At 40.3% G+C, this 15,280-nt stretch overlaps 2 protein-coding genes across 3 annotated transcripts in view; both read left to right on the top strand.

Moving 5' to 3' along the window:
• HMX2 (H6 family homeobox 2) overlaps positions 1-1,353 on the top strand; it is a 5,942-nt gene extending 4,589 nt beyond the window's left edge. The window contains exon 3 of the mRNA XM_082764364.1: positions 601-1,353. Within this exon, the coding sequence (XP_082620490.1) occupies positions 601-1,145 (545 nt within the window). The 3' untranslated portion in view covers positions 1,146-1,353. The remainder of the gene's footprint in view (positions 1-600) is intronic.
• A 948-nt stretch (positions 1,354-2,301) lies between these two features.
• BUB3 (BUB3 mitotic checkpoint protein) lies at positions 2,302-14,738 on the top strand (the record flags this gene model as incomplete). Of its 2 annotated transcripts, XM_082765261.1 has the most annotated exons (8): positions 2,304-2,602; positions 4,561-4,755; positions 5,586-5,655; positions 6,817-6,968; positions 10,026-10,184; positions 11,601-11,778; positions 12,139-12,355; positions 14,397-14,738. In XM_082765261.1, the coding sequence occupies exons 1-8, from the start codon at positions 2,594-2,596 to the stop codon at positions 14,404-14,406; spliced, it is 990 nt and encodes a 329-aa protein (XP_082621387.1). In that variant the 5' UTR covers positions 2,304-2,593. The 2 variants fall into 2 exon arrangements, with proteins under 2 accessions (XP_082621388.1, XP_082621387.1); XM_082765262.1 differs by lacking the exon at positions 14,397-14,738 and having other exon boundaries at positions 2,302-2,602; positions 12,139-12,359.
• Positions 14,739-15,280: the final 542 nt, after the last annotated feature.

Genomic DNA, 15,280 nt, shown 5'->3' with positions numbered 1-15,280 from the left:
CTCCGTTTGCTCACATGCGGCTTATTTACAGCGCTCGGGGAAGGGGAAGAGAGGTGTTTGTTTTCAGCATTATTTCTGGCTAAACGGCCTGTGAAATGCGGGACTATAAAGCCCGATCTGGCGGCTCGCGGCGGGAAGGGAGGCAGCCCTAGCCTGGTACCCTGCTGCCTTCGGCGGGGTGGGCATATCCATCCCCCCCATACACCCCTGCATCCCTCCATCCACCCCTCCATCCCTCCAACCACCCCTCCATCCCTTCATCCACCCTTCCATCCCTTCTTCCATCCCTTCATCCACCCCTCCATCCCTTCTTTCATCCCTCAGTCCATCCTTCCACCCCTTTTTCCACCCTTCATCCGTTCACCCCTCCACCTCTCCCTCCATCCTCCCTCCGACCCCATAATGACAGGACACCTATAGGACAGCCTCTTACAGCTTCCCTGGCATTGTACCATTTATTTTTTTTCCCCTGGGACCGGGAACAGCGGCTGATCACCCAGGGCTCCTCTCACCCCTTAGCCATCGGGGTGCCCGTGCCGTCGGGGGGGGTGCCACCGGTGCCGTCCACCGTGCGACCCCCGCGCTGTGGCTCTGTTGCAGGCAGCAGCAAGGGGAGCGGAGCGGCGGCGGGCAGCGCGGAGCGGCCGCCTTTCCTCTCGCCCTCGCAGCAGGACTTTAAGGAGGAGAAGGAGAAGCCGCTGGGACCCTCCTCGCCCTCCTGCGGGGACCGGCAACGCGACGGCGGGGACCGGCAGGCCGGAGCCGCCAAGAAGAAGACGCGCACGGTGTTCAGCCGCAGCCAGGTGTACCAGCTGGAGTCCACCTTCGACATGAAGCGCTACCTGAGCAGCTCGGAGCGGGCCTGCCTGGCCTCCAGCCTGCAGCTGACCGAGACCCAGGTGAAGACGTGGTTCCAGAACCGCCGCAACAAGTGGAAGCGGCAGCTCTCGGCCGAGCTGGAGGCCGCCAACATGGCGCACGCCTCGGCTCAGACTCTGGTGGGGATGCCGCTGGTGTTCAGGGACAATTCGCTCCTCAGGGTGCCGGTGCCACGCTCCCTCGCCTTCCCAGCGCCCCTCTACTACCCCGGCAGCAACCTCTCGGCCTTACCGCTCTACAACCTCTACAACAAGATCGAGTACTGAGCGCCTCCCGCCCTGCCGGTGGCTCGGGGACGGGGGCTCCAGGCTGGGGGGCTCCTGGCAGGGGGGCTCCAGGCACAAAGGGTCGGGGCTGGGGGGGCTCCACGGCCCCTTCCCCAGCTCCGTTTGCCCCGGGGGAGCTCGGAGAGGGGCAAAATGGGGGGCCCCGACGGGGCGCAAGCGGCCTGATGCAGCCTCATGGCTCCTGTGTGTGCACCCCCTCCCCTCCCTCTCTCCGCCGTCCTGCCACTTGAAAAGAAAATTAATTATTAAAAACTAAAAAAAAAAAAAACACTAAAAAAAAAAAAGCGTTATTTCAGATCTGTACATATTTTTAAAGGAAATAAAACGTTTTAAGCCTCGTTTGTAAATTTGCCAGCTCCCAGCCGCGTGTTTCCGAAGCGCTGGTGGTGGGGGGGTGTGGGGGGGCACCGGGCACGACTTGGGGGGGAAGGGGGGGGGAAAAAAAAAACAAAAAATGAACAAAAAATAAGAGAAATAAATGAAAAAAAAGCCGGAGGAAGAGAGGAGGTGAAGGGGTGGCCAAGGGGTGGAAGTGAGAAGGGACGAGGGGTGCTTCTTTCCCTATGGAGATCAATATTGTAAGCTGCTAATCCTGGCCTGTAAAGCTCATAAATATCGCAAAAAATATCGAAAATACGGGAAAAACCGTAAATATCGCAACAAATATCGCGAATATCGTTAAAATATCGTAAATGCATTGAGAAATAGCATAAAAATCGTAAGAAAATTTATAAATATCCTAAGAAAAATTATAAATATCGTAGGAAATATTATAGATATGGTAAGAAATATGGTAAATATCGTAAGAAATATGGTAAATATCGCAAATATCGGCTCGGGGCGGGGGGCCGCGGCCCTGCTTTCGGATCCCTCCCCCCCCCGCTGATCTCTCCCCCTAATGGGGCCGGGCCGGGCCGGGCGGGCCACCCCCCCGCGGACTACACTCCCCAGCATGCCCCGCGGCGGGGCGCCGCGCCGCGCGCGCTTCCGCCTTTCGAATCGGCCAATGGGGAGGGGCCGGCGGCGGCGCGCGTGCGCAGAGCGGCGGCGGCGGCGGCAGTTGCAGGCGGTGAGGTGAGGGGCGGGAGGCAGCGGGGCCGGGACCGGGCCGCGGGGGCCGGGGAGGGGGCGCCGGGGCCGGGGGTGGGTTCGGGGGCCTCGGGGGTGGGCTCCGGGCTTCGGGGCTCATCCCGAGCCCTGGTGGCGGCCGCCGGGTCCGGTCGCGGCGCTGTGGAGGCGGAGCAGCCGCCGCGGCCTGCGCAGGGCCGGTCCCGGCCGCCCCCCCCCGCCTCATCCCCCCCTCACCCCGCTCGTTCCCCGCAGGTCCCGAGCAGCGCCCGGGCACCGGCAGCGCCACAGCCACAGCCATAGCGCCTCGCAGCTGCACGAGGGAGCGGCCGCGGAGGCGGCGAGAGGAGCCCGGCACTATGAAAACGGTACCGGGGGCACGGGGGGGGGCCTGAGGGGCTCTGGGGGGCTGTGGGGGGGGGGTTCCGTGCGCTGTGTGTGTAATGCCGGTGTTAGGAGCCGGCTGCTGTGCTCGGGGTGTGGGTTGGGGCTCGGTTGGGGTAGGGGGGGGGCGCGGTGTTCCGTGGAGATCAGCCCCTGAGTAAGCTGCGGTCCTGAAACCCGTGCGATTTGTGTGTGGTTTCTGTAAAGGTGGGTGACAGGTAGGGTATCTTTGCGTTCTGATATTGTTAATTTACCGTTTTTTTCTGGATTAAAAATAGCTCCAGGGTCTCTCGTGTCTCTTTACGTTCTGTATCGCTGCTTTTTGTTTGCTTTATGGGTGGTTTGTAACTGTTGTAGCAGACACCTCAAACACTCGTTTCTTAAATTTTCTGTTGAGTAGACGAGGCTTTTAGCGTGTCCAGTAAAGTCCTCTCAGTCCCTGATTCCTTTAGTTTTTGTGTCTTTGCACATCCACCTGAAATTATCACCGATGTACATTTAATTGCTCAAAGAGTAATAAAGATGCTGATGAATCCTTTACTAGAGTTCAAATGTCAGTATGTGCACCGGGTTCTCCAGATCTGTGTCTTTCAGCCAAGTACTTCCACAACAGAGCTGAAAAAAAAAATAGGAACGTAGTTTTTATTTCCTGTTCTTAAGAGTGCTTATACTCACACTTCATATTTGAGTAGTTGTAGTGTGGGTTTCTGCCTGTGTTTTTTTTTTTTTTTTTTTTGAAGGATGTCTTTACTAAAGTTTCCCCTCAGGAATTTTTTGTAGTGTAAGAATGTACAGTGCTTACGTTACTGTACAGCTTGATGGCTGTTGCTGACAATCACAGTGTGCTACATTTGAACCTCATCTTATTTCACCTACTCAGTCTCTCTTCATTTTCATTCTCAAAATCTCACCTCTGCATTTTGTACACAGAAAGCCAGGAGTGATAGTGTTACAGAAAGTCAGAGCTAATTCACTTCTCTGCCCTTTTTGAGGAAAGGAAATGTGCTGTTAAGGCCTTAGAAAGCATTAAAAAAGGTTTGGAGGCTTTGTTGGTGTGCATGTAACAAACAGTTTCTTCATCCAGAGCATTTGTAAGGTTTGCACTGGCTTACCAGCTGATAGTTGCTGCTTGTAGCCTCAGCTCTACTTGTATTTTTTTTTTTTGTATGTGTGTATAACTAACTAGTCCTGTGTACTGTGACAATTGCCTTCAGAGTCATTGATCTGTCAGTAAATTTTTGATCTATTTTTCCTATTACATCACGTTTACATATTTGCTTTGCATTTTGGTATCCCACGAAGCATGGTTTTCCTCTATTATATATTTTTTTTTTTTTTAAAAAAAAACTATCTTAGGAAAAAAAATCTTAAAGCTATTCAATGGAAGTATTTTGTAGCACTTCAGGAAGCTGAAGTACTGGAAGGTTACAGAAAACCAGAAACTATTTGACGTTTTGTCCAATTGCAGTTCTTGGAAGATCAGGAAAGTCACATGGAATCAGGAACACTTTTTTTTGAGTTTTCAAATCAGATTCTTTCCTGCCTGCACGTTATTTTTAAAACTTCCTCAGTCTCAGAATAATTTATAAATACTTTAAAAAATATATAACTGCCTAGACGGTGTAGTGGGAATATATGGCAATAATCTAGATTTATAGGTAAACAGTACAAAAAGCTTATGATTATTACTCTATAGTATATTTGGTATTTAAATTTTAAAGTTTTTCGTATGGGGAGGAATTCATTGAGGTATTAGACAGTGATAAGTGTCTTCAATTTTGTGACTTTGTGAGCAATCTGTGTGTTCTGCACTTTGTGTAAAGACTAAGAAACTTTCCAGCATTCCTTTAAAGTAGCTTTAAGATGTGTCTGTAAGCTAGCTGACTCTCTGGGCTTATTTTCTTGTTTCCACTAAAATATATCTGCGCTTTACTGTCTTCAGATGACAGGATCAAACGAGTTCAAGCTAAATCAAACTCCAGATGATGGCATTTCATCAGTCAAGTTCAGTCCAAATACATCCCAGTTTCTGCTCGTGTCGTCCTGGGACACCACTGTCCGTCTCTATGATGTTCCTGCCAACACCATGCGGCTCAAATACCAACATTCAGGGGCTGTCCTTGACTGCGCCTTTTATGTAAGTGCATGCTATTTTATTTTATAAATCTACTGTGCACATGTTAAATTGTTAGTCCATGAAATTAAAGGCATACTTCCTACCTGAAATCTAGGTCTAAAAGAATAGTTTGCTTCTGCTGATTATTCTTTTAACAAACATGTTTGTTCTAAATACACGTTTCCTGCGAAGGATGCAGGCTCACAAATAATTTACTTCTCATAGAAGTGGCAGATAAAAGTAAGTTCAGCTGGTTTATGCTGTTTTTCCAATGATGTGGTAAATTGTTTGCGTGTTTCTTAGAGTAGTATGTACCCAGAAATCATTGTTCACGCTGAATGCCCACAGCCAATTACTCTTATTTTTTTAACCTTCTCATACTAGGCTGTTTTGGAAACACAGCATTGTTCCAAATGAGCCATTTACCAAACACTTGTTTCTGTATTTTTAACGTGTGGGTCTTGAAATATGTTTCAGAATGTTTCTTTAGTTAATCAGTGGCATTGTTTTCGCTTATTATTTATTATGTATAATAACATGAAATGGAGTGTTTCAAATAGCATGTGTGTTTTCTCTTGCTTTGTATTGTGGCATATGTCCTCCAGTGACTTCATCTTTGTGTTACTGAATGTTGTAAGGATCAATTTAATTTTTTAACTGTGCTTTTTTCACTTAACATTTTGTCACATAGCTAGAATCACACCGTGGGTCAACACACAGGTTCTCACATGGTTTATAGTTTCACAAAAATCTTGCAAACAAGTCCTTTTTTGAATGTGCCTAGGCGATTAAATGTACAGCGGCCAAGAGAAACGTAGTGCATGTCATAAGGTGAATTTTTTGCTTAATAGGATCCTACCCATGCCTGGAGTGGAGGATTAGATCAGCAACTGAAAATGCACGATCTAAACACGGACCAAGGTGAGCAGATGGAATTTTGTAAATGATCTCTTTGAAACAACTGACCTGAGCTTCAGATTGACACACTTCCAAGAATGAAATGTTTCTTTTTTTTTAAGAGAGATACTTGCTTTAAGCAGTAGCTGTTTAGTTATTTATTAATAGTCCTCTTGCTTTAAGTTGTCATTGTGCTCAGGAGTCACGCAGCCCTTTCTGATTGCCATGGTAAATCTGTCAAGGGCACTGAACAAGGCAGTGTTTCTTACTGTGTAATTGAAGATTGTGCTGTAACACCTTTAACAGAAGGGCTGGAACTAAACATTCCTAGTGATTAATACTAATTGAGGCATTTTGCATGTGTTTTTCTTCTTTTTTTTTTTTTTTTCCTACCTAATTTTAAGATGAAAATGGAAAGGAAGGAAACAGTTAAATACTCATCCTGCTGATGGTTCCTGGCATTTCCTTCCTAGTGCCATCTCGCAGGATGGCAGGGTTTGGTGCTTTGCCAGAAAGTTGGGTAGGTGCTTGTTAGAGGACATCTTGAATGGGATTTCTGATTATTGCATCCTGCTGTGCTGTAGGCTGCTGTGTCTCACATCTGGGCAATTAGCTGAGCTGTCCTAAAACTGAGTGTGTTATTTTTTAAAGGCTAAGACAAAACTAGATTTTTTAAAGGTTAGACAAAATGGCAACTTGTGTGCAAAGTAAAGTAACAAAAAAAAAAGTTGATTTTTAGCATAGGTGACTTATTAGAGATGTTTATATTTACCACAAATTAATAAAAATATTAAATCACTTTATTTTTGCATAACATTAGTATATACACAAGTTTAAATTGTTTTCTATGTTAGTGTCTGCGTCACAAGTGGTGATATTTGATACTGGATACTAAACTCTACTTCTGAAGATCTTTGTGTGGCTGCCTAAAATTCTTAATATCCTTTCATAACATAAAGTGACACAAGTTTAAATTTAACTTTTCTGGTGTTTGCAAAAGTTGTAATTCTGAAGACTGAACCATCTTTAAAGCAGCTCCTAGCATTTCACTATATCCATGGGAATGCCAGAAAATAGCACTTTTGTCCTGCAGTAATGTGTATTTTTAAAAATTTATTTTAAAAAGTCTTTATGCTGACTGCTTGTGGAGCCAATGAAGTTACTGTAAGTTGTATTTTCTTACAGAAAACCTTGTTGGTGGCCATGATGCACCTATCCGATGTGTTGAGTATTGCCCAGAAGTGAATGTCATGGTGACTGGAAGCTGGGATCAGACAGTTAAGCTGTGGGATCCCAGAACACCTTGTAATGCAGGAACCTTCTCTCAACCAGAAAAGGTATGGATTGGATACTGCGTCCCAGGTAAAGCGTTCAGTAATATATCCAGGGAGTGGTTGTCATACAGTTAACCATACAAGGCGTGCTCTTAAACTGAGCTCAATTTGAAAAGTTACTTCTAAATGTAGAAGTAAATTTGAAAAGTTTAGAAGTAACTTTTCAAATATGTAAACTGGCATATAAATGTTGCATTTAAATACTAATATTCAGAATATGTTACAATTTTAGATTAAGGCTTTATGCTTTCATCAATAGGAGCGAAACTTAATTCTTTGCACTCTGGATAGAAAAAAATCTTACAATTTAAAACAAGTTTGAGGAGAGAAATCCTAACAAAAACAGCATGTGAAATTGAGGCAACCATTGATATTCTTGTCTTACCTTGTTAATGGTTGGCTTGACTGTTGTAATGTGCACTCAGTGATTTCCTTAAGCATTAACTCTTTTGGACATAAGGTCCTGGCAGTAATCAAGTCCAGTTGCTTTGAAATGTATGTAGAGGTACAGTAGGAAGGTGTGTGTTTTTCCTGAATTAAAATTTTAGTTTCTGACTAGTACTCAGAAGTTGAATTGTGATTGCTTGTATTGTAATTTACCTGTCATTGCAATAATGTCTAGTAAATTCAGACATTCATCCAGTATTAAAATCCTCTGTGCTGAGGAGAGACAAAGAGAAGTAAAATATATTTTCTTAAACTTTTTTTTTTTAATGCCAATACGGTTTGCTAATCTTTACACTACTTATAGTAGTGTCACTGAAAGAATTATAGAAAAAAATTCCTGCCTTTCTCCTAGCTTGTGAAACATAGTTTGTCTTGCTGGTTAATTTTGCATGTGAATATTTTCTGCCTATACCTTTTTAAAATTTTATTGAGCTCTGTCACAATGTACTGTCAAGTGATAGGAGCTGTCCTTACGATCCCTGTTGCATCTAAATAGCTATTACTTTTGTCACAACATAGCCGAATCTACTTCTGGCAAGACCTTTGTTCAGAATAAAGTAATTGCATTATTTCTAGTTTTGATTTATAGTTGTATGTAGCATGTAAAGAACTGTGATGAATTGCCGACAGAATATCGTATAACGGACAGCCACAGTGAATCAAGCTGCTTATTGGCTCAGCGAGGTTCATTATGTCATTTTTTTAATACTGCCTTTGATAAATGTGTACACCTACTCAACTGCATGACAATGGTTTCATTTGATTGATGATTGTGTGGTGTAGAAAGAATACTCGCTGTACAGGTGTGACATCAGTTTGTAAAGAAGATTTAAGATATTTAATGTTCTTCTTTGCCTTTGTTTCTGTACGTGTGTACAAACACTTTGTTTCTATGATAACATGTTTGGATAAATTTTTCATCAACAGCAAGGGAGATCTGAAAATGTTAGTGTTTAACTACTATTAGCTTAAAGTCTGTTTTATATATTAAATGGGATTTGGCAATTGGGGTCATCAGAAATTCTAGGCTACTCTTACACAAGCATTTAAGACATCTCTTATCTTCAGACATCAGTCTTGAGAGGGAAATTCAATAATTGCAGTTTGTTTAGAGCAGTAATGCAAGCCTAGTGAATGTAGATTGGCTAAGGGGAGGGATTTTTTTTGCACATGTGGACCTGTCAGGTAGCTGATAGCTTCATATTTATTTTTAACTTATAAATTAATTGCCAAAAATGTTTATAGTACACCAAGAAACAAGTTGTTTTTTCTAATATTTTGGTGTGGACTTACCAGAACCAAATAGCTTTATTGGACTTTATCAGAAAATCAGAAAACGAAACTATGTGCTTGAGTTAAATTGTACGAGTACGTGCCAGAGGTAAATCGAATCCTGGCAGGATACCAGATCTTTTATGCTTTTCATTCTTCTTCAGAGGTATATACAGTATCTGTTGCCTATGTGTTCAGCTGCATTAGATCACTTTTGAAAAGCTTGCCCTGATAGCCTGCTCTTGTGAGCAGCTCAGTGGCAGGGCAGCTGGGAGTAGCTGGATTCCATCTTGCTCGTGTATCAACAATTTGTTGTTTGGTAGTACGGAGTTTTTGACTATTTTTTTTTTAAACTTAGATTAACAACATCACAAGTAAGAGTTAAGAATTGAATGATTTATATGCTGGATATTTTAATGAGAACTTTGAAAAATAAAAATTAGAACCTCTGCGCCAATTTTTGGAGTAGAGCAAAAATTCCAAGATGTGGATTGCTTTTTTTTTTTTTTTAAGGGTATCAAGCATATTTCTTCAGTCAATTTCACTTAGCTTTACTGAAGTACACAAACTACCATTTTTTAATAAATTATTTGCAATTTATTTCTCTTTATTAACATGACATACAGTTTGAAGTATTCTGTCTAAAAAGAAACAATTTCTAGATAAAGGAAAAACAAATGTGGTTTTATAGGACTAAATTACACCATCATGATTGGATAGTGGATAATGCAAGAGGTGCATATCAAGCAAAGATAAAATCTGCACCTTCCTTTTCACCCATTACTTTGTACATATCATCTTCTTGCCTTGAATTATCCAGTAAGTTTAATACTTAAATAATTTTTTAGGAAAACTCAAATAATACATATTTCCCTTGTGAATTGTACATATATTCTTCTGTACGCATGTAGCATTTAGAATGTAATATCCACAAAAAGAAGAAATCTCATGAGTGGAAGGTTGTTTAGATATCAGAGTCTCCAGGTTGGTAATGTAATGAATGTGCTTGAAATTTAGAGTTTTACAGGTGCATATTCACTTCTTTTTTTGTTGATGTTGCTTTTGTAAATTAGTATTACGGAGTATGATGCTGCATTGGGTTTGAGGTGTAAGATTTTGAAGTGCTACATCTGCTTTTTAATAAGTAACTAACTGCACACTACTACAGTTTGTTCCAAATTTGTGTTATAAATTGAAGCAAAAGGGAAATCTAGAGCCACACCCTTCATTGCACATGTTACTTGTTTCCTGTATTGCATGTTGCTGACATCTTATTGTGTATAATGAACAATGGATATCCAGACTAATAAGTGTTAAATACTGTCCTTTTCTTCTGAAAAGGTGTACACGCTTTCTGTGTCTGGAGACAGACTAATTGTGGGGACTGCAGGTCGGAGAGTGCTGGTGTGGGATTTGCGGAACATGGGCTACGTTCAGCAGCGAAGAGAATCAAGTCTGAAGTATCAGACCCGCTGTATCAGAGCGTTTCCAAATAAGCAGGTATGAGAACCATCTCAGCAATTATATTTCTGTGGCATGTTCTTCAGGAAAAATGGTGACTTATCTCTTTTAAGCTTACTGGTTCTCTCATTTTAAAAATACTTCTGGTCTTAAGGAAAGAAAATGGTGTTGAGACTCCTTGCTCCAGGTAAACTTTTTGGAAGTATAGCATAACTTTGAAATGTTTGCCACTGACTTACCAGCACATTATTTTTACCTTTTCTCAGTTTTTGTCTGTTTTTTAAATTGCTTCTTTAATGCATTACGGTGCTGATACATAGTCTTCCAAATTAAAAAAATAAACAAACATAACCAAACAAAAAACCCCAAATCCACACAAAGTTGCAGTAGAAAAGGTGAAGACAGACTTTGCTCAGCAGCCTTTATGCATTGTAGCCCTAGGTTCTTCAACAGGATGTGAACAGAGGCAGGGTTAAAACTAGATGAATGTGAATTTTTTTTTTTGAATTTTCTCACGTCTGACTGTGTCATGCACTTAAGTATCCATGTTCTGTTATCTAGGGCAAATTGTACAATTTAGCTGATCGTAGAGCTGTTCCATGCAGGTTAGCATGGTGTATCTGTGGTATTTCTAGCTTTTTTTTTTTTTTTTTTAAGTAAAGCAAGATCTGCTTTTTCTGGCAAAAGCAAGAACTAATTTAGAAGAGAGTTTTCCAATGTCCATGATTCTGGTACAGACACTGGGAGACCTAGTTACTTGTTCTTGAACTGGCATGAACACTCCTTGCATTTTCAGTTCCAGTTGTAGTAAAACAAATTGATCTTCCAGATTATATTGTGCTGTGGATTTTGAAGAAGCTTGCTGTAGCTAGATAGCATTATAATCCTTTTTCTGAAAAGATCGCTTATGGGCTTGAGTCAGAAGTTATAATAAAAACATCAAGTTGCTCTAAGGGGCTGTAAGGAACTGGATGCGTGGACACCCTTATAATCAGTGTCACCAAAAATGCTATTGTAACTTCAAGCATTTAGTTTAATGCTCTGGATTTAATTCAATATAATTCTGAAACTAAATAGTCGGAGTATCTATAATATTTAAGATATTTAGGCCCAGGAGGATAGGTGGACAAATTTTTGGAAGGCTTTTAACTGTTAATGTTTTTCCCCCATAGCAACTCGCATTTGGATCTGCAGGGGTAATTAAATTCCTCGCCATAAGCTTAAACTTAGGGTACAATAAAAATCTCTTGGAAAGCTTTCTGCATTACTTCTCAAAAGCAGATTCTATGGCTGATTGCATGGATCTGTGTTAACAAAATAAACCACTTGTTATACACAATTAAATACTATTTAAGTGTCATTTATTTGAATTTAGAGGGTTATAAGGTAAGTTGTATGGCAGTCTTTTTTCTACTTACTGAATTCTAATATGCGTATCTCAATTTTCTTTGGTAGGGTTATGTTTTGAGTTCTATTGAAGGTCGTGTTGCAGTGGAATATTTGGATCCAAGTCCAGAAATACAGAAGAAGAAATATGCATTCAAATGTCATCGTTTGAAGGAGAACAATATTGAGCAGATTTATCCAGTTAATGCTATTTCTTTCCATAACGTCCACAACACGTTTGCTACAGGTAGAGTAGATATTCTTTTTTTTTTTTTGTAACACTTGCTTCAAGTCCTATAGTTCTGATTTACCAGGCCTTTACTTCATATGCCTTATTTTTTAAGCCTTTGAATTGTATTCTTGCTTTGAGCATTTAATTTTTAAATTGTTTGATGTAGTGGGAGTTAATTCCTTTAACAGACATCAGGAAGTAGTCATTGTGCTCTCTACTAAATAATGTGACTGTATAATCCTGTGTTTTGACAGAGTAAGTCTGTGTAGTTTTATTTTTTTTCTTTAGTGTATCATTACTCTTTTTTTCTTTACTGTGTCTCTACTGCCATTCTCTCAATTAACATTTTAAAAAACTGTAAATGATATTTTTCAGGCGGTTCTGATGGATTTGTAAATATTTGGGATCCATTTAATAAAAAGCGTCTGTGTCAGTTCCATCGGTATCCCACGAGCATAGCATCACTTGCCTTCAGCAATGATGGAACTACCCTTGCAATAGCTTCTTCATATATGTATGAAATGGATGACATTGAACATCCTGAAGATGGTATCTATATTCGCCAAGTGACAGATGCAGAAACAAAACCTAAGTGAGTATGCTTCACCTGTATTTGAGCCTTTCTGAGCATTCATCCCAAGATTTATTAATTTTCCTAAATTCATGAATAGCATTATTGATGCCAGTAGATAGTGCAGCTTGACAGTAGGGTTGGTTTTGATTTTATCTTGTTCGCCCAAGCTTTCAATATCCGTAGGTTGATAGACGTCTGATGGATAAAATTGTGCCTAGTTGTTTAGTAGGAGAAGAATGTCAAACTCTTATCCTTTCTGAATAGGTGCTATTATATGAAGCTGTGGAGTTATTGCTAGCTCATTGCTTCAAGAATTAAGTGAAGAATTCAAGAATAATTTATTTGAGTAAATGTTACAGTGTTTGGATATTTGGAACTTAGAATTAATGAAATCTTTAGATGCTGAGTATGCACCTAGCTGCCTCAGTCAGAAGTGAATCTAGCTACTGTGCTGGGAAGGTTGTGTAAAATCAAGGAACAGCTTTCTCGATTCCTGTGTATTGGAGTTGGCTGCAGCCCTCTGATAACACACTTTTCTATCATTGTTGCTGTCAAAATGGGGCAAACTGATTGATGGAGGTAAAAGGTTTCTGTTAAGCTTTTTTTGGAATGAGCGTTACGTAGAAAAAATGCCACCGCGGTGCAGAATTACACTGCTTTTCATTATGCTAGTGCAGGATAGGTATTTTTATTTTTAAATTCCTGTGGTTTGTTACTGTTTTTGTTCTGTTTTAGTGCCCAAACCATCTTACATTTTATCTGGTTGTCTCTGTTATCATAAGTAGCTACATCAGTAGCCGTGCATAAGTGATCAAAGTTCTTTAATTTAAAACCAGGAACATTTTCCCCCCTTCCCCCAGTGACTTGCATATTGCTTCAGAGCAGCCATTTTCTCGCTGTAGAGATGTGAGGTGAAAGTTACAAAGGAATAAACACACCATCTCTACCTTGGAGATGTTTGTTTTAAAATGGCTTTGATACTCAAGGAAAAATTGAATTCATAACCGTTCCAGTATTTATTTCTATGGCTTCCTCATTTAAAATAAATCCAAAGGTGATTTTTCAGAGTCACGTTAAAGATCAGGTTCTATTTGTTACATACATTTGGGAGGATTTCAGCAAAAAAGAGGTGATGCAAGAATACTTGCTGCTGTTGGGCTTGTAATAGTAAGAGCTGCTTTCAGTTATTTTTGTTCATTGCTAGTTATGGTTGCTAATTCTGTAGATGCTTCATTCTGCCGTATGAGGAGGTTAATCTACAATTAAACAATATTTCCTCTTGGCCCTCCATTATTTTCTGAAACAGATGGTTCATCATTTCCTGGGCTGTTAAACACAGCAAGGTTAAGGTTAGACTCTTGGGAATCAGCTAGTTTTGAATCTTATTAGGCTGTAGAAGGAAAACTAATAAGAATACTCCTTAATATCATTTTGTGACTGTAAACAATTATTTATTAGCAAACAATTGATCCCAGAAGGGCAAATTGTTTGAGTCAGTAATGAGCTGAGAAAAGACAGAACATATCTGTGTATTTGGAAAATAATTGTAACGTAATTGCAATGCATTTAGACAGGCATCTTTTTGGACCTGTTTCTATCTTTAAATGAATTTCTGAAAACATTAACAAGGTTTATATGCTTTTCTGACATTTATAAGTTGCTTGTGCCAACCTTAGGGCACTAAGAATGATGCATATATTTAAATGTTGCAGTAGTGTCTCATCTCTGTTTTGCTCTAAAAATAAGTTACTTAACACAGAAGGCTAGTAGTTTTAGTTGTTTCATAGTGATTTTTTTTTTTTGCATATAAAGTCAAATCACTTAATGTTTCTGCACAATGAATTGTTAAATGCATCAGGATGGTGCCATATGATATAAAGAAAACTTGGCAAGGTCAGGCTTTTGATTACCAATACAATACCTAATAATTTAGTACAGTCTATATATCTCTGCATTTTAAACATATTTCTGCATTTTAAAATGTTGAATGTTTTACCTCCTTATGATTACTCTGAAAATTGCTTGCTGAAATGTATTTTTTTTTTTTTTTTAATTTCAGGTCTACTTAGACTTCTGGTGATCTCTCTTCTCTACAAAAGAGTTGCCCACCTGCTAACAAGACTGAGCTAAAAGAGTAGAAGTGGGAAGAACAGTCTATGTGCTGAAGCTATTTTTGACGAAGAAATTTTTGCTTGTATGCTGTACTGTGTCCTAGTCCATTGTTACTTTCCTGCTTATAATTGTTTTCTTTATGTGCTGTCTTGTAGCTGAGGTAGTTCAGAACTGTAGGCAACTTTGCATATACCTTTATACAACTCACTGCATCTTGTAGTATCATTTTTATGAAAACTTGCTATTGTCTTATTATTGCTCAATAAATATACTTAAGTTTTTGAAAATATTTTGTGTAATCTTTTTATGAAGTATGCATTAAAGCCAAACCTTTAAACTACCAGTATTCTCAAGTTCTAGATATATCTTATGGTAAATTTCTTAACCTTTCACATTTGTCTAGTGAGACAAACTGGGATTACCTTCCTTCCCTGGGGATTTTGGCTCTCTAGAGAGTGTTTTCACAGGGCCACGAAATTGCGTTAGGAGTAAGTAGCAGGTTGTCTCAATGGCTTGATCAGTACTGGAGAACCATTAACTATTTCTGGAGGAAAGAACTGAAACACATGATACTTCTGGTTGTTTTCTTTTTTTTTCTCTCTTTAAATACTACATAAAAGCCTAAAATTAGTGATGCTTGGGAAAAATTGAGGGTAGAGGGAAACAAATGGGGAATTTCCACCTACAGTGGAGAGGTCTGCTCCAAGTCTGCCGGTCTGACCTGGTAGCTCAGCATTTATGGAGCATCACAAGTGGAAAGGTAGAAAAGAAACGGGTAAGAATGGATCTGAAAACCATGCAAGTGTGCTGTTTCCCTCTGTGTCTCATTTG

The sequence above is a fragment of the Aythya marila genome, assembly GCF_965140915.1.
Source record: "Aythya marila genome assembly, chromosome: 7".
Lineage (NCBI taxonomy): Eukaryota > Metazoa > Chordata > Aves > Anseriformes > Anatidae > Aythya > Aythya marila.
This window is presented reverse-complemented; position numbering and strand designations above follow the sequence as displayed.